This window comes from Zingiber officinale, chromosome 5B (genome assembly GCF_018446385.1).
Source record: "Zingiber officinale cultivar Zhangliang chromosome 5B, Zo_v1.1, whole genome shotgun sequence".
NCBI lineage: Eukaryota > Viridiplantae > Streptophyta > Magnoliopsida > Zingiberales > Zingiberaceae > Zingiber > Zingiber officinale.
The window spans coordinates 136,905,233-136,922,990 of record NC_055995.1 but is presented as its reverse complement, the minus strand read 5'-3'; the positions used below and the strand labels follow the sequence as shown (position 1 = coordinate 136,922,990).

The following is a 17,758-nucleotide window of genomic DNA, read 5'->3' as shown; positions in this document are numbered from 1 at the left end:
TTTGTTTTCCATGTGAGAAAGATCGAATGGGAATGGATGCGCATGGGGCCGATCTGTTTGGATGCTTCTCGACTCATACTTTTGCTCGCAGGACCAGCTGGCTAACTAGCTAGCTACCGTAGGGAGAACCAAATTTTAAAAAAAAGCAGGATGCAGGGCACGTCTCCATGCTGCTGCTGCTGCTGCTGCAGTTAAGGATCAACATTCAATTAATTCGATTAATTTAATATTAATTTTATATAAATTATTTTTATTATTTTTTAAATAAATTTAGTTAATTCGATGTTAATTAAAATAATTTATTTGATTAATTCAATTTTAATAAAATTTTTATTTGATTCAGTTAATCAATATTAAATTAATTTTTAATTAATTTATGAATCGAATTAATCGAGTAATCACCTAGTGACGGCCGATTTAGCTTCCTCCACCCGCCGTTAGTAATTAAGCACTAAGCAGCACACGTGCATGCATAAAGAGAGGGGCATACTGACGAAGAGATCACGTAGGTGCATGCACGAGGACAAAGTACATCTTCAACATTAATTCTATATATATATATATATATATATATGCTTTGAGTCAAATCAGGAACTAGACTAGACTTTTTGATGTTATTGTCTTGTATACGTTCTCTTTTCTTCTCTGAGGGTATATATATAATTTTCTTGTGAAATAATTAATGAAAAATACATGGCCAAACTCAAATTGGGTTGATATATCTCCTCCGACCTCATCTGGTATATCGTGTGTATGATTGATTCTGGGCCATGGAGATAGAGGATAAGGTTACTTCTCCACCACGACCGCCACATCCGCTGCCGCCGTCGGCGATCACTTCCCCCTCGCACGATTTCTCCTTCACCATCTCCTTCCAGACTCTCAGCTCGCCGGCCACGCTCAGAGGCAGCGCCGCCAAGTCGCCCTCTGCCTCCTCCGGGGCCTTCGACTTGGCCCCCGCCGACGATATATTCCTCCACGGCCACCTCCTGCCCCTCCACCTCCTCTCCCACCCCGGCAGCCCCCCGCGGGATTCTGATATCTCCTTGGAAAACTTTAGGTTCCCCCTCGGGCATACCGACAGCGATCGCAATCTCAACTACTTCGACCCCGGCAAGGCCGGCGCCAAGGAGGAGAGCAGAGCGACGAAGCCGTCGTCGGCTTTGGCTGCCTTCTTCGGCCTCGGGAAGTTGAGGAGGCGCAACGAGAAGGAGGGCGCGGAGGCGGCTGCGACGACGACGACGAACAGAAAGAGGAAGGGGATCGACGTGATTCGGCTTCTGCGGAAGTACGCGAACCTGGTGGAGCTCCTGTTCTTCTCCAGAACAGGGGAGAGGGAGAGGGAGCGGAGGCGCCACGAGGACGACGACCTGCGACGGCGGCCGTGCTCCTTCTCGGGGCACTCCAACCGGAACAGTAAGGCGGAGGCGGCGGCGCAGGGGGAGTGGAGGCGGCGGAAGAAAGGACAGATGTCGGCCCCAGCGTCGATGAGGACGTCGCCATCCAACAGCGGCCTCCTCTCGGCCTCCTCGATGACCGTCTCGTCGACCTCCACGTCGGACAGCAGCACGATGGAGGAGCTGCAAAGCGCAATCCAGGCGGCGATCGCCCACTGCAAGAACTCCATCGCCGTCGCGGCGAAGCAGAGAGCCGGCGAGACGTGACGTGGAGGCGGATGTTGATGAGGTGGCAGGACGGCGGCAACTACGAAGATGACGCGTGGAAGTCAACCAATTAATTTTGCTTGTTTTCCATTGTTTTCTTCCTAAAATTCTACAGATTACTTCACTGAGAATGATCTTTAAAAAGTTATTAAAATTTCATCGAAAGTTAGATAAAAAGTTTGATGGTAAATTTTCTATATAATCAGAAAAAATATGTTTTTTTCCTCAAATTTTTATTTCTGAAAAATATCACTTATTTTTAAAATCACCCCAAAAAATTGCTCCTAATGTCAATACTAAAAATATGATTTTTTTTTATTTACTAAAAGAACATAAATAGTTTACTTTCATGATTTTAAAATAAAGATTGGTTTTTGTCAATTCCATCTTTTATTTTTTTTCTTAATGTTAAAAAGAAGTTTATCTTGCCAAATAAATATGCTTCTTTAAATGTCCTTTTTAATTTTTAAAATGGTCAAAAATATAAGTTTCAAACTTTACTTTTATTATTTTACTTTTCTTAATGATAATATTATTTATTATTTATTATTTATTATAGTAACAACATGATTATATTTACAGTCTTCCTAGTTCATCCCTAAAGTAATGCACTTGTAGAAATTTCATCATTACCATATCAGAGCATCCACAATGCATTAAATATTTTTCTCAGATTAATATCTAATGTGGATATAACTTTAGGGGCTTGGGAGGAATTAAGAAGAAAGAGGGGGCCATTTTTGTTATTTGGAAGGATGAGGGCTTTAGGGTTAATAATGCTTATAAGCACTGTTCACCACAATGCAGAGAAGAGGGGGGAGTTCAAGATTTTTGTGCCGCCAGCCCTCTCGCGGAGGAAGCTGACGCCGACACCGGCCAACTTCCCTCCCTCTCCCTCGTCGCCGACGCTCCTCCTCTCTTCTCCTCATCGCGGCGCTGCTACCGGGCGGCCGCTTCGTATCTTTGCTTCTTCGCCGCCACCACGATGCAAAGGAGGCACAACCACCGCCGCTTCTTCCTTGCCACCGGCGAGCCGCCTCCCTCCTCTCTCCTTCTCTCGCACGGCAGGGGCCTCTCGCCCTGGACCTCCATCGTCGTCGCATACGCTGACGTCGCATCAAGCGGCCCTCGCCGCCGCGTCCAGCGTCCCTCGCCGCCGCGTCCAGCAACCCTCGGCGTCGCCCTTAGCGGCAACTGCCGCCCTCAATCGCCCTTAGCGGCAACCGCCGTCCTCAGCCGCCCTTAGCGGCGCCCGCCGCCCTTAGGCGCCCTTAGCGGTAGCCAACGCCTCCAGCGTCCCGCACCGGCATCTCTGGTAGCCACTGCCGCAGCCGCCGACATCTCCGGGCAGCATCGTCACCCTCCAAGCAGTCGTCGTCCAAGGGTTCAGGTATCGTACTATGCTTATATTCCAGCCTGCGAGCCGAGAGTGTGTTCGGCCTTCATGCCGCTATTGTTGGAACCCCAAGGTGTTTTGATATAATCAAACAAGCTAAGTTAGGTCCTGCATTGTCTAACCCTTGTGTCTAAGTGTGCAGCAACTTAGGAACATAGGAAGTCGAGCGGAAGATGCGGCTAGTGAGAAGTACGGCACAGGGAGAGAGCCGACGGGCTCGGTGCGTCCGAGGGACGAGGTGACCGCGGAAGAGTACACCGATGGACGAGAAGAACGTGCGCGGCGTTCGAGGGACAAGAACCCGGGAAGGAAGGCTGCTCGAGGAGAAGGCCGGAACTTGGGTTCAGGTGAGCCCTATTCAGGATGGCCGAGATCACCCAAGCTAGCGGAGCCGGAGCGAACGAGACCCGGATCGAGACAAGCTGAACCGGAGATGAAAAAGTCAACATCTGTTGACTTTGGGCTCCGAGGCGCCCGGAGCAGTCTGGGGCGCCCGGAGCAGTCCGGGGCGCCCGGAACCCTTCTGAGCGCCCGGACCTGGATTTTGACCAGGATCGCGTCAAACACGATCTGATCGTTGGGGGATAAAATTTTATCCCCCCAGGGCACCCGGAACCCCTTCGAGGCGCCCCAACCAGTGCTATAAATATAGCACTGATCTGCACAGTTAAATTAACGAACTTATAATTCATTTCCTTCTGTGCTTTCTATTCTTGTGTACTGTCAACGCTGTAAGAGGCTACTCCGCCCAGAGGAGAATCAGATAGTGCGTCATCTTTGTCTTGGATTAGCAATCCTCTGATTGCAAACCAAGTAAACCCTCTTGTGTCTGATCTTTTAATTTAGTCTCTTCCTTTTATTATTATAAGTGTTTGTTAATTAGTTGAATATCCGAGAAAGGTCAGTTTTATTTTTGTAGGGCAATTCACCCCTCCCCTTTTGCCGACCTCCAAAGGGACCAACAAAATTTTCATCGAAATTTAGATAAAAAGTTTGATGGTAAATTTTCTATATAATCAGAAAAAATATGTTTTTTTCCTCAAATTTTTATTTATGAAAAAATATCACTTATTTTTAAAATCACCAAAAAAAATTGCTCCTATTGTCAATACTCAAAATATGATTTTTTTTTTTTATTTACTAAAAGAACATAAATAGTTTACTTTCATGATTTTAAAATAAAGATTGGTTTTTGTCAATTCCATCTTTTATTTTTTTTCTTAATGTTAAAAAGAAGTTTATCTTGCCAAATAAATACGCTTCTTTAAATGTCCTTTTTAATTTTTAAAATGGTCAAAAATATAAGTTTCAAACTTTAATTTTATTATTTTACTTTTTTTAATGATAATATTATTTATTATCTATTATAGTAGCAACATGATTATATTCACAGTCTTCCTAGTTCATCCCTAAAGTAATGCACTTGTAGAAATTTTATGATTATCATATCATAGCATCCACAATAGATTAAATATTTTTCTCATGTTAATATCATTCATTAAATATCTCATTCCTTAAATCTCTCAAATTCTACAATCAAATATCTCCTCAACTAAATATTAATCCACTTATTAAATATCTCACTCTCAAATATCTTAAATTCCACAATAGATCCCACTATTATTTTATTAATTTATATATAATTTTATATTTAATTAATATTAATTATACTAATTTCATAAATATTTTTAATTAATATTTATTTACTGAATAATTTTTACTTAATATATTTACTTAATTAAAAAAAATACAACAACTGTTGTAGTAGCTACAAACTACAACAACTTCTTTATTTATTTATTTTTGATAAAAAAAATCGCAATCATCGGGTAAAGAATTATGCCCGATAATGCTCACAATGAGGATATTTGATTTGAGGGGATATTTAAAAAAAAAATCTCTTTTAAATATCTTTTGGATGCCGTTATAGTAAATTTGCCACGGTGGACATATTATTTATTATCTAATATTATAAAATAATGACATTTATGTGACTTATTTATTGCATCATTATAAACTAATATTTTAGTAATCAAAATGAAACGACAAAAATTTGAAAATTGACATTTTAAAACATAATTTAAAAGGGGAAATAAAATAACATAAAAATATCTGAATAAAACAAGGGGATTGTATTTGTAAGTGTCATTTGGGATGCACGAAAGCAATTAATGCACTTGATGTGTTTCTTCGGAATTATGCGAGAATTAATTGTTTACGTGTTTGTGTGGACTAATTAATGATTGCTTTGTTTTTTGTTTGTTTTTATTATATTTTTTTTAGAAAAAACAAAGAAAAAATTTAGATGAATTGAAGGGCCCATTTTGTCCATGTGAGTAAAATGTCTAAATCATTTTATAGATTTTAAAATAATTTTATATAAATCATATAATACTATTAATTAAAAATAAAATAAATAATACATTTATTGAAAATATTTGCATTCTATTTTTTTTAAAGAAGATACAAATATTTGAATTTCAGTTATTTTTTAAAATAAATATATATTATAAGTAAGGCACATATATAATATTTATTATTATTAAATGCAGATATCTACCATAAATAAATAAAGAAACTAGTATAACATCGGTTATAAGCAAATGAAAACACTTGACAATAGATAAAAAAATATATAAAAGTTTTAAATAATTAATTAAACTTAAATTAACAGTTTGATAACGTCTACACCGAATCAAGTTCAAACCCAAACCAGCCTTATCATTATTTGGTAGTTTGATTAATTTTAAGCTCAATTTAGTTTACTTTTGGGTTATTTTACTAAATAATCTTCAAGAACGTATCAGATAATTTGGCTAGTTGTTATTGTTAGGACATGTATGATATGGAAGAAGGGTGAATAGCTCTAATTATTTTTCTCAATTTTATCGTGCTCATCATTTGAATGTACATAAAAAATCTTAATTTAAACTTGATTTCACATGTACAACTTTGAGATTTTATTTATTATCTATTTCATAGGTGATTAATCTAAAACCTACTTCTAATGATCTCCCTCCACTAGAATTTTTTCTTTTCGGATATTTTTCGAAGACGAAGAAGCTTCTTACAAGTTATTTTTACAATAATATAACAAAAAAATAAATACAAACGAAATTGAAAATGACTTTACAAATAAAATCTTACTTTGCTTACCCTTTTGTTGTTTAGAAATTCTTCTTGTTGGTCCGAAAATACAGTAACACTTTCCTTCAAAATCCCTAAGAACCAACACCCAAAATCTCGTCAAGAATTAATATTCTTTTATAACTTTCAAGTCAAGATTGATTTCCACTTATCAGTCAACTGATTTTACCCATTAGTCAATTGATATGCCAAATCTAATTGTTGAAACCTACAGAATAACTCTTTCTTAACTTATTTGACCATGAAACTTATTAATGGATTGATGTCATTTGTTGAGTCCAACAACCAAATCGACTTGCTTTTGTTTGGTTTTGATTGCCATCAAATGATTGATGTAACTCGTTAGTTGATTGATGTCTATTAGGATACTTGAGAGCTAGAGAGGGGAGGGAGTGAAAACTTCTTTCGCTTCTTCTTGTAGATGTTGCAACGGAAAACTCAAAGCAAGGCTAACACTTTCGTTTTACTTAGTATCCACCTCTTTGGGGTGACTAATTCAAAGGTCCTCTCTCCTCATTCATAGATGCACTATGAAAACCTCCTTCCTAGAGGCGGAGAAGCTTTGTACAAGCTCAAGCACAAGAATACAAATAAGAAACACAAACTATGTTTAACTCCCAGCTAACTCACCTTGGACTTAACTTAGTTCCAACTAGGTTTGCCTAGTCCCACTAGGACTTCACTTGTGCCAAGTGTTTAACTCCCAGCTAACCCAGCTTAGACTTATCCTAGTTCCCAACTAGGTTTGCCTAGTTCCACTAGAACTTCACTTGTGCCAAGTGTTTAACTTCCAGCTAACCCAAATTTGACTTAACCTAGTTCCCAACTATGTTTGCCTAGTTCCACTAAGACTTCTCTTGTGCCAAGTGTTTAGCTCCCAGCTAACTCACCTTGGAGTTAACCTAGTTCCCAACTAGAATTGCTTAGTCCCACTAGAATTTCTATTTACCTAACATCTAGTTAAGACTTCTCATTTGTCTAAATTCCAATTAGGAATTTGTTAGTCAAGTCTTTAGTCAACCTTGACTTACTTGATTTTTAATTCACACATATTGTCTAAACATCAAAACTCAAACCAACCCGAGCTTAGTTAATTGTGGCCTAAAGAAGATTGAACCAACAATATCATTAGTTGAGTCTAACAATTGAATCGACTTACTTCCATTTAGTTTCTAAAGTCATAAGTGAACTGAGCAATCAATATATTGATGAAATAATAAAATCCCTACTTAAGTCAACTTTGAACTTGATCAATTAGGCAAACTAAGACCAGGGGTCGATTGCACTGCCCGTTATTTTATAAGTAGTTGACAATAGGTTCAGCAATTGAGTAAAACTGAATTGACCGAATCCATTAAATCTAAATCTAATATATGTAATTTTTATGTAGGCGAACCAAATTGAAAAAACTTTGACGCAAAAATAGAACAAATTAAGCGGATCAAAAATGGATTAATTAGTTATCGAATCAATCAATTTTTTTTTTATTGATTTTGGAATTGGAGTCGGAAATTGAGATTCGAATAGATAAGTTTTAGGAGTTGTTTTTAAAAATCGATTTACGTATTATTATAATACAATTAGTCCACTGCGACCAACAGATTTGGTATAATCGATTTAATCCAACAATTGAATTTAAAAAATCAAAATTGAATTGAATTAATTGGAATATTTTTTTTAAAAAAAAATTAAATTTCTGAATTAACCAAACTAAATATTCAAATTCGATCTCTTATTTAAGTTTAATCAAAATTTTGATCAGCAATACTTAGCAAGTGGTTTGATCTTTCAAATTTTATTTTTATTTAAATCATTTGAACCGAACGCTCTAATCAAGTTTATACATGTTGTAATCAAGATGCATGGCAAATAGTTTTTCATTGGGTGCATAAAAATGAAAATGAAATAATAATTATACTCAAAATGGATAACTCCATTCATTTTTTTTTTTGCCTTTAAAACAAGTTAAAAAAATACAAATTATATACTAGCAAGGGCTTTTGTTAATTATATTTATATTAATTCAAATAAGTTAATTATAAACTGCAGTGGCCACTTAATATAGACACATAATTATCACACACATAAAATTATTTTTGCTTAGTGATCATATAAACTATATGATCCGATAATTTTATTTATTTATTTATTTGATAACTAGTTAATTAATTAGTATTAGGAAACGATTCTGATACCCAACGACGTCCGAGCGAACTCCGCCAGCTTGTCGACCTCGTCGGCGTCGATGTAGCCGTCACCATCACCATCGGCGTACCGGATGCCTCGGCCGCTCTTCCAGCCGCTGAAGCGGACGTTGATGCTGCTGATGGCCCGCCGGAGCTCCTCCCGGCTGATGCGGCCGTCGTTGTCGACGTCGAACAGCCTCAGCCACTCCTTAAACTCCTCCACCGTCATGTCGCCCTCGACCGACCGATTCTTCGCCGTGGTGGCGTAGTACTTGATCGCCATTGACGCTGCTCTGAGCTGTGATCGTTATCGATGGCCGTTGGATTTATAAGCCTTCAAAAAGAGCTGCTATACATTCTCCCTTATTAATTAAAAAAAAATAATTACTAATTATAATCGGATAAGAACAAGCTGATTGTTGAACAGTTTGTAGAATCTGAGAAAAAGTGGCGAGGGACAAATTTGTGGTTTCCAGAGAAAGAAGGGAATAAAATATGTAAAGCACTTTAATAATTAAAGGGAAGATAGAAGATATATGACCACGCAATTTGTATGGGATTCCACAGCAAGAGTATCAAATTTTATTAAAGTGAAAGGAATTCGATGCTGAAATATTATGTTGAATATATTGGATCTTTTTAATTAAGCAACTTTATTCATTTTATATATAATTCAAAAAATGATCTGAAAATTATATATATCTTGATACCCTTGAGATAACGATCCTATTCAGGATGTCGAGCATACCGAGCTCAATTTTATTTGTGGGTTATAATTGTGTATGACCTGGAAAGATGACTGGAAACACTCAATTAATTCTAATATTAATTTTGGAGGATTCTCAATAAATAACATAGTTAAAAATGATATAAATTAAAATGAAAATTTTAATATCTAATCCTAATCATATTTTTTTTCTCACATTGTTGGTGCCAAACCAAATAGAAACTAATCTTAAGTTCATATCCTTTTGATGTGTGTAAGAGGGGTAGAGAAATATCTTAAGTTAGAAAAATCTTAAGTTAGAAAAGTTAAGGGAAAAGAGTTTTCTTAAGGTAGAAAAGTGAAAACATTCCTAAATTTTTTTGAATTTCTCAAATCTTGAGAATTAATCCTTAAAAATCCAAGCCTAAATTAAGAAAATTGTCAAATATCAAAAAATAGGAGATTGTTGGTGCAATCGACCTCTAGGGTTTCGATGTTTTACAATATACCTAAGTTTGGTTAATTTGACCAAGGGTTGACCCAAACAGGACTTGATGTTTGGAAGAGAGAAGCCTAGTCAGGGCTAGATGACTAGAAAAGGTAAGTCCTAACTAAAGGTTAGACAAAGTAGAAGTCTTGGTGAGTGAAGTCAGACCCTAGTGAGTGAAGCTAGGTAGTGGAAGTTCCGGTGAGTGAAGTCGGACCCTAGTGAGTGAAGGTAGGTGGTGGAAGTCCCGATGAGTGAAGTCGGGCCCTAGTGAGTGAAGCTAGGTGGTGGAAGTCTCGGTGAGTGAAGCCGGACCCTACTGAGTGAAGCTAGGTGGTGGAAGTTGATAGATCGATAAAGTGCGATAGAGGGGGAGGGGGTGAATATCGCGCTCTTTTAAAAACTTTTCTTTTCGTATTTCAAAACAATTCGAGTAAGCAACGAAAAATATAAAAAGACAAGTTCGTTTACTTCGTTTGGAGCCTAGCTTGACTCCTACTCGAAGGCTCGCAGTCCTTGACTGCACCGATGAGCAATCCACTAAGATTCTTCTTCCTGAAAACCTCGGAAAGAAGTAATGCGTACAAAATATAATCATATAAGATAGTAACAAGCCTACTATCTTATATGAGTTTAAGTGCAATACAAAAGTAAAGTATACCGACAGTATGTCAAAGTTGAAGCTCGGTCGGCACTTGCTTGCGTGTAGAAGAGTTATAGAGCAGTAGCACGAACAATAGCAGCTAGCATAGTGATTAACTTCGAACCCGAACAGTATTATTCAGCCCTGGACCTCGAGCTCTCTTTTATAAGAACCTTCGACGTTCGTTCGACCGATCCCTGGGTTCGGTCGACCGAACCCGCTCCATTCCTTCTGTGTTGAGATTCGCTGAGATCTGATCTTCGAGCATTAACTGATCTTTAATGGTTCGGTCGACCGATAACCTTGTTCGGTCGACCGAACGATGGACTTTCCTTCTCGCCGAGATTCGCACTTAATGCTCCATTAATGCTTTTACTGTTCGGTCGACCGAACCTCATTTTCTGTCGACCGATCATGCTGTGATACCATATTTGCGAGCTTGATCTGTTTTGTCATTTTTACCTATTCGGTCGATTGATAAAATTGGTCAAATGAAGCTTTCTGAGTGCTGGTCGCGTGGCCGCTGACAGAGCCTGATTCTGAGTTCTGAGTTCTAAGTCAAAAGTTATGACCATTTGAAATTCAATGGGTCATATGATTCTACAATACAAAGTTAGTTCGATATAACAATAATATTCCTGCAAAACAAAGTTAGCACACTTATAATACATGAGTAGTAATATGCACGAGTATAACAGTTAGAACTGTCATGATCTCAACTTGGAAACCTTCCCGGTTTCTTCAGTTGGATCAGCGACCTTAGGTTGTTCCTTTCAGAAGCACAACTTCACTGTCGCTCCATTCCAGTTGCTTACCTCAACCTACCTGTCAAACATCGGGTCCTCCAAACCTGCTTGGACTTTACTGTCTGGTCGTGACTAGGACTTTCCTGATTGAGTAAATAGCCTGCACACTTAGCCAAATCATCAGATCATAACAAGACTGAACTTGAACCTTTGACAACATCAAAACTCAGGTTTGATTCTGGTGCACCTTGCACCAACAATCTCCCCATTTTTGATATTTGGCAACCAAGGTTCACAGTTAAGTTTAAAATATGCAGAGTTAAATAAACAAACATTTAACTCTCCCCTGAGTTCAATAACTCCCCCTAAATTTACTATCTCTCCCCCTTTGACACACATCAAAAATAGGGGTAATACCAAACAACATGTTTGAAGTAGTTTAAGAGAAAAACTAAGTTTGAGTTAGAAAACTCATTTGAAAATTTTTGAAATCAAGGTTCTCTAAGTATAAGTTAGAAGTTATTCGATTGAAAATAATAGTAAAAAAATCCATAAAATATCTAAGCTTTGAATTATAAAATGTATTTTTGAAAAATTATCTAAGAAAAACTTTGGAAGTTAGAAATTTTTTTAAGAGAAAATAGTGAACTAAGTTTTTAAATTAGTCTTTAGATTTTTTTTTTTAAATCTAAGTCAAATTTTGAAGAAGAAACTTTGAAGCAAACAATATTTTTAATCAAGAACATTTATACTTTTTTTTAGGAAAATAAGTATATAATTTTTGAAATATTTTGGAAAGAGAATTTTGAAATATATTTTAAAATCCATAAGTCTAAAAGAAATAAGTTTTGAAAATATGAATTTTGAAAAATTCTAGAAAAGATTAGTTTTGAAATGATGTTGATGCTCCTCCTTAATTAAATAATCTAAAGTCCAAGCAAGATATGAAAAATATATGTTAGACAACGTTTTGGAGTAATTTAGTTAATTATTTAAGTTAAACTTAATTAAGGTTAGTTTTGAATTGATTAAGATTAATTAATTTAGGATTAAATTTAAATTAATAAAATACGGTGATTAGTTTAAGTTGTTAATCAATTTTAGATTAATTAAAGCAACTTAATAATTAATTGATTAAAATTAATTAATGTTGATTTTTAATTAGATTAGATTAAGATTATTTAATCGTGAATTAATTTACGTATTAAATTAGAGAATTTATAAATTAATTGATTAAGTTGAGAATTAAATTTCGATTATCTTGAATTTTGTGTTAATTAGATTTGTAAAGTTAATTTAATTAACTTCAAATTAATTATTGTTTTAATTAAATTAAAATAAATTAGGTTTGAGATTAAAAATTTATTGATTTATTTTTATAATTTATTGTATAAATTAAAGTTATTTAAAATTAAGTTAAGTTTTAATTATTTTAAGTTTATTATTATTATTATTATTATTAAATTTATTTATTAATTTATGTTTTAGTTTAGAAATTTCAAGATTAATTGTTAAAGAAAATTAATTAATTAATTTATGATTTCAAGTTTAATTAATTGATTTAGTTATGAATTTAGAGTTGATTTAGTTTTCCTTTACGATTTTAAGTTTTAATTATAATTTCAAAAATTAAGTTTGAGTTTAATTCAGCGTTAATTTAATTTTAGTTTTAATTAAGTTTTAACAAAGTTTTATTTTTAAAAAGATTAATCAAGTTTTAATAAAGTTTTAAAAGAAATTTAATTAAGTTTTTAAGAAATTTAATTAAGTTTTAAAATAATTTCATTAAGTTTTTAATAAAGTTTTTTAAAAATAATTAAGTTTTTATTTTAATTAAGTTTTTAAATTTTAATTAAGTTTTAATTAAAATAATTTCAATTAAGTTTAAAAATAATTTTAATTAAGTTTTAAAATAATTTTAATTAAGTTTTTAAAAATAATTAAGTTTTTATTTTAATTAAGTTTTTAAATTTTAATTAAGTTTTAATTAAAATAATTTTAATTAATTTAAAAATAATTTTAATTACGTTTTAATTAAAATAATTTTAATTAAGTTTAAAAATAATTTTAATTAAGTTTTAAAATAATTTTAATTAAGTTTTAATTAAGATTTTTAAAAAAAATCAATTAAGTTTTTAAGTAAGTTTAAAATAATTTTAAAATAACTTTTAATTAAGTTTAAAAATAATTTTAATTAAGTTGAAAATAATTTTAATTAAGTTTAAATTAAGTTTTAAAATAATTTTAATGAGTTTTAAAATAATTTTTAATAAGTTTTAAAAAGTTTAAAATAATTTTTAATAAATTTTAAAAAGTTTTAATTAAAGTTTGATAATTTTAACAAGAGATTAAACGAGAAGGCTTTCCATTTGTATTTTTACATTTACTTCTTGTTTAGAGTTGTATTCTTGTTCTTGAGTTGTACAAGGATTCTCCACCTTTGGATTGTTCTAAGAAGGAGTATTTTTTATAGTAGAGAGTGTGCTCATATGTGGATCCTTAGAATAATTACCTCATATTGAGGTGGATACCAAGTAAATCCTTTGTGTTAGCATTGGAAGAGTTCGCTTCATGTTTTCCGCTGCAAATCATAATCGACAAAGCGAAACGAGCTATCCCCCCTCCCCCCCTTCTAGCTCTGGAGTGTTCCAACAATTGGTTAGCGCTCTATTGGACCTCCCATCCAAGCCCCTCGCTCAGTACTATGAGGCATGTTGTTGATGTAGTAGGGTCATGCATAAAAGTACGACCAATTACTACTTGTTGTTGTTGCTGCTTCAGTTTCTGTGCTGGGGCGTTGATTATATTTCTAGTTTCTCTTGTGTCAAGGTAATTGTAGTGAGTCGTCCAACTTTTTCCATCTCTGAGTTTTAAATTCAAGTGAAGATTCTCACAGACGACGCCAAATATGATCCTGCCTGAAAGCTGGAGAGATGATGCGCTAGGCAGATGGTTGTGAGGTTGACTAAGTGAAGACTTTAGATGAGAGCAGGGGCTACGAACGGGAATGAAAATTCTTCCCGTGCACAGTCGAGAGAGCAGACAAACGTCAATGTCAAAAATAAGGGAAGGGGTTCTTGACAAAAGGACCTCCAACGCTCAAGTTAGTATGATGCCCAAGCGGGAAATTGAATAGTAGTTATGTAGCAATGCGTGTCAAGGCATATCAAAGCGTAAGTGTCTCAAAAAGCATCTTAAAGCATACCTTGCCATCGTAAAGAACCCCCCTTTATATACCACGTGACATGACCTCCGTAATCATGAGGTGACAGAGAATGTCAGATGTCAAAAGTTGTCGAGTAAGGGAATATGTATTTTAGGAGGTGTATAGTCACCGTCCGAGGAATCTTCCGTTACCCGTGTGCCCCCCTTTTATAACTGGCTCCATTAATGAGGCAGTTGAAGAAATATGCTGTCATAAAGTGTCAGCTAATAAAAAATGTAGAGTCACCTTCGAGGAAAGTTATATTAAATGGCCATGTAATAATAGGAATATTCTCTAACAAGCGATTGTTATTCTCTGACAAACTATTATAATTCTTTGATAATGTGGTCCCCTAAGATATCCCGATCGGATATTCAGCAGACCGGATGCATATATAAGAGCAAAATACTGAGTATAGTAGAACAAATGACCCTTAAGACCGCTCGGATATAGCTGAGTATGGTAGGACGAACAACCCTTAAGATCGCTTGGATATAGATTGTGAAATGCTAGAAATCCGATTATTAAATAATGAGAAGCCAAGTCCCCTAGGCTCGGATTGTTTTTAAAATGAACCAACCATATGCAGGGATACTTATTTTGAAAAATAGAGAACTAAACTCCCAAGAAGCCCGACCAATAATTTCAGTCGATCGTCCTTGAACTAGGAGGTCTATCCCTAAAGTGATATTTGAGTTCTAGAAATCTAGTTAGATTTCTTCTAAGATTTGCCTTGCATATTTTCTTGGTGAAGATAAGCAGTTGTTTATGTGGCCGTCTATATACAAGAGGATGGGAGAATGAATAGTGAAGGTTTTTATATTTAACCGGTTGCCAAATTAGCCCATTGTATATTATGCACCTAGCGTGGGATGTTAGGTCCTCAGGTCTTGCTTGAATATTATATTCGGTCGGCCTTGTGGTCAGTTGACACTCTCTTAAACTTGGACGGATCATAACTGGTTGAGTATATATTAGGCGCCTTACTATAGGCGAGTAAGTCCCTTAGGTCCGACCGACTTGTTACCGGAGCGTCCTGTATTGAGGACCTTAGTGCTAGTTGAAGAACCAAGCCTTATTATGGGTAGCCCCCTGACCACCATCTCATCTTAGACCGTCACTCCACCATAACTTTAACTGTCGTATTATACCTGGATGATCCGTTAGTAATCGCCGTGACCATCTCGTCGACCTTCACGTCGGACAGTAGTACGATGGAGGAGCTGCAGAGCGCAATCCAGGCCGTGATCGCTCACTGCAAGAACTCCATCGCCGTCGCGGTGAAGCAAAGAGCCGGCGAGACGTGACGTGGTGGCGGATGTTGATGAGGTGGCAGGACGGCGGCGACGAGGAAGATGATGCGTGGAAGTCAAACAGGAATTAAAAAATAGAAAAAGAAATTGAATGAAATTAATTTTGTCCCTGAAAAGAAATTTATGATTAAGTTCTAATTATATTCCTCGAATTATGCTTATTTTCCATTGTTTTCGATCCTAAAATCCTACAAATTACTTCAGTAAAAATGATCTTTAAAAAGTTATTGAAATTTTCATAGAGATTTAGATAAAAAGTTTGGTAGTAAGTTTTCAATTTAATCAGAAATATATATATATATATATATATATATATATATATATATATATATTTCCTCCAATCTTTATTAATGAAAAAATACAACTTATTTTTAAAATCACCAAAAAATTGTTCCGTTTGTTAATATTCAAAATATGTATTTTTCTTGGTTTAAAAATAAAGATCGGTTTTGTCAATTCCATCTTTTATTTTTTTTTCTTAATGTAAAAATAAAAGAAGTTTATCATGCCCACCAAAATTATGCTTCCTTGAATGGACTTTTAAATTTTTTAAATGGTCAAAAATATCTAAAGTTTCAAAGCTTAATTTTGTTATTTACTTTTTTTGTGATAATATTATTTATTATCTAATATCATAACAAAGATGATATTTATGTGACTTATTTATCACATCATTATAAATTAATATTATAGTAATCAAAATGAAATGACAAAAGATTGCAAATTGACATTTTAAAACAGAATTTTAAAAGGAAAAAATAAAATAAATTTGTCAGAGTAAAACAAGGGGATTGTAAGCTTGTTTATTTGGGAAGTGGAAAGCAGAATTAAGAAAAAAAAATCATAATAAAAAAGTTTTTATTATTTACTTATTAAAATTTTAGAATCAAAATTGATCATCTTATTTTGATAATGTCTAAACCGAACCAAATTCAAGCCAACCCAGTTTTAAAATTATTTTGGTAGTTTGATTAATTTTAAGCTCAATTTAGTTTACCTTTTGTGTTATTTTACTAAATAATCTTGAGAACGTATAATATTCAATTTGGCTAGCTGTCAAGTAGTTGGCAATAGGTTTAGCAATCGAGTGAAATAGAACCTTTTTTTTTTTATTGCTTTTGGACGAAATGGGAGTAGTAAATTGAGATTGGAATAATTTAAAGATTTTTTTAAATCGATTTAGATGCTACTAGCCGATTTGATATAATCAATTTAATCGAAAGTTGAATTTAAAAATAAAAAATGAATCGAATAAATTGAAATGATTATTTTTAAAAATTAAATTTCCAAATTAACTAAACTAAACTTCAATCTATTATAATAGCAAATTATTCGATTATAATTTACAATTTTTTACATATGTTGCAATCAAGATAGCAAATTATAATTATTCTTTGGAGTTTGGATACATAAAAATAAGAATGAAATAATAATTTACGATATTTCCATCCTCTCTTTCTCTGTTTTCTTTTGCCTTTAAAACAAGTAAAAAAAAATACAAATTATATACTAGCAAGGCCTTTTCTTAATTATATTTATATTAATTCCAAATAAGTTAATTATAAGCTGCAGTGGCCACTTAATATAAACACATAATTATCACACACATATATTTATTCTTGCTTAATGATCATATAAACTATATGATCCGTTAATTTTATTTATTTATTTGATAACTAGTTAATTAATTAATTAGTATTAGGAAACGATTCTGATACCCAACGACGCCCGAGCGAACTCCACCAGCTTGTCGACCTCGTCGGCGTCGATGTAGCCATCGCCGTCGGCGTCGGCGTACCGGATGCCCCGGCCGCTCTTCCAGCCGCTGAAGCGGATCTTGATGCTGCTGATGGCCCGCCGAAGCTCCTCCCGGCTGATGCGGCCGTCGTTGTCTACGTCGAACCGCTTCAACCACTCCTTGAACTCCTCCACCGTCATGTCGCCCTCGACCGACCGATTCCTCGCCGCGGTGGCGTAGTGCTTGATCGCCATTGACGCTGCTTTGAGCTCTGATCGTTACCTTATCGATGGCCGTTGGATTTATAAGCCTTCAAAAAGAGCTGCTATACATTCTCCCTTATTAATTAAAAAAAAATAATTACTAATTATAATCGGATAAGAACAAGCTGATTGTTTAAAAGTTTGTAGAATCTGAGAAAAGTGGTGAGGGACAAATTTGTGGTTTCCAGAGAAGAGAAGGGAATAAAATGTAAAGCAGGTTAATAATTAAAGGGAAGATACGACCACGCAATTTGCATGGGATTC

The 17,758-nt window shown here is 34.7% G+C and overlaps 3 protein-coding genes across 3 annotated transcripts; 1 reads left to right on the top strand and 2 right to left on the bottom strand.

The window, feature by feature from the left end:
• The first annotated feature begins 695 nt into the window (after positions 1 to 695).
• LOC121987918 (BRI1 kinase inhibitor 1-like) lies at positions 696 to 1,788 on the top strand. The gene has a single exon (XM_042541621.1). It carries the CDS (start codon positions 771 to 773, stop codon positions 1,662 to 1,664), a length of 894 nt encoding a protein of 297 aa, XP_042397555.1. The 5' UTR covers positions 696 to 770; the 3' UTR covers positions 1,665 to 1,788.
• Positions 1,789 to 8,205: 6,417 nt separating this feature from the next.
• LOC121987917 (calmodulin-like) lies at positions 8,206 to 8,726 on the bottom strand. The gene has a single exon (XM_042541620.1). The coding sequence runs from the start codon at positions 8,674 to 8,676 to the stop codon at positions 8,383 to 8,385; it is 294 nt and encodes a 97-aa protein (XP_042397554.1). The 5' UTR covers positions 8,677 to 8,726; the 3' UTR covers positions 8,206 to 8,382.
• An 8,287-nt stretch (positions 8,727 to 17,013) lies between these two features.
• On the bottom strand, positions 17,014 to 17,523 carry LOC121987916 (calmodulin-like protein 5). The gene has a single exon (XM_042541619.1). It carries the CDS (start codon positions 17,483 to 17,485, stop codon positions 17,192 to 17,194), a length of 294 nt encoding a protein of 97 aa, XP_042397553.1. The 5' UTR covers positions 17,486 to 17,523; the 3' UTR covers positions 17,014 to 17,191.
• Between the last annotated feature and the right edge of the window lie 235 nt (positions 17,524 to 17,758).

What these genes read in the sequence shown, in the direction of transcription:
- LOC121987916 (XM_042541619.1), bottom strand. Translation starts at nt 17,485, where the DNA reads ATGGCGATCAAGCACTACGCCACCGCGGCGAGGAATCGGTCGGTCGAG.
- LOC121987918 (XM_042541621.1), top strand. Translation starts at nt 771, where the DNA reads ATGGAGATAGAGGATAAGGTTACTTCTCCACCACGACCGCCACATCCG.
- LOC121987917 (XM_042541620.1), bottom strand. Translation starts at nt 8,676, where the DNA reads ATGGCGATCAAGTACTACGCCACCACGGCGAAGAATCGGTCGGTCGAG.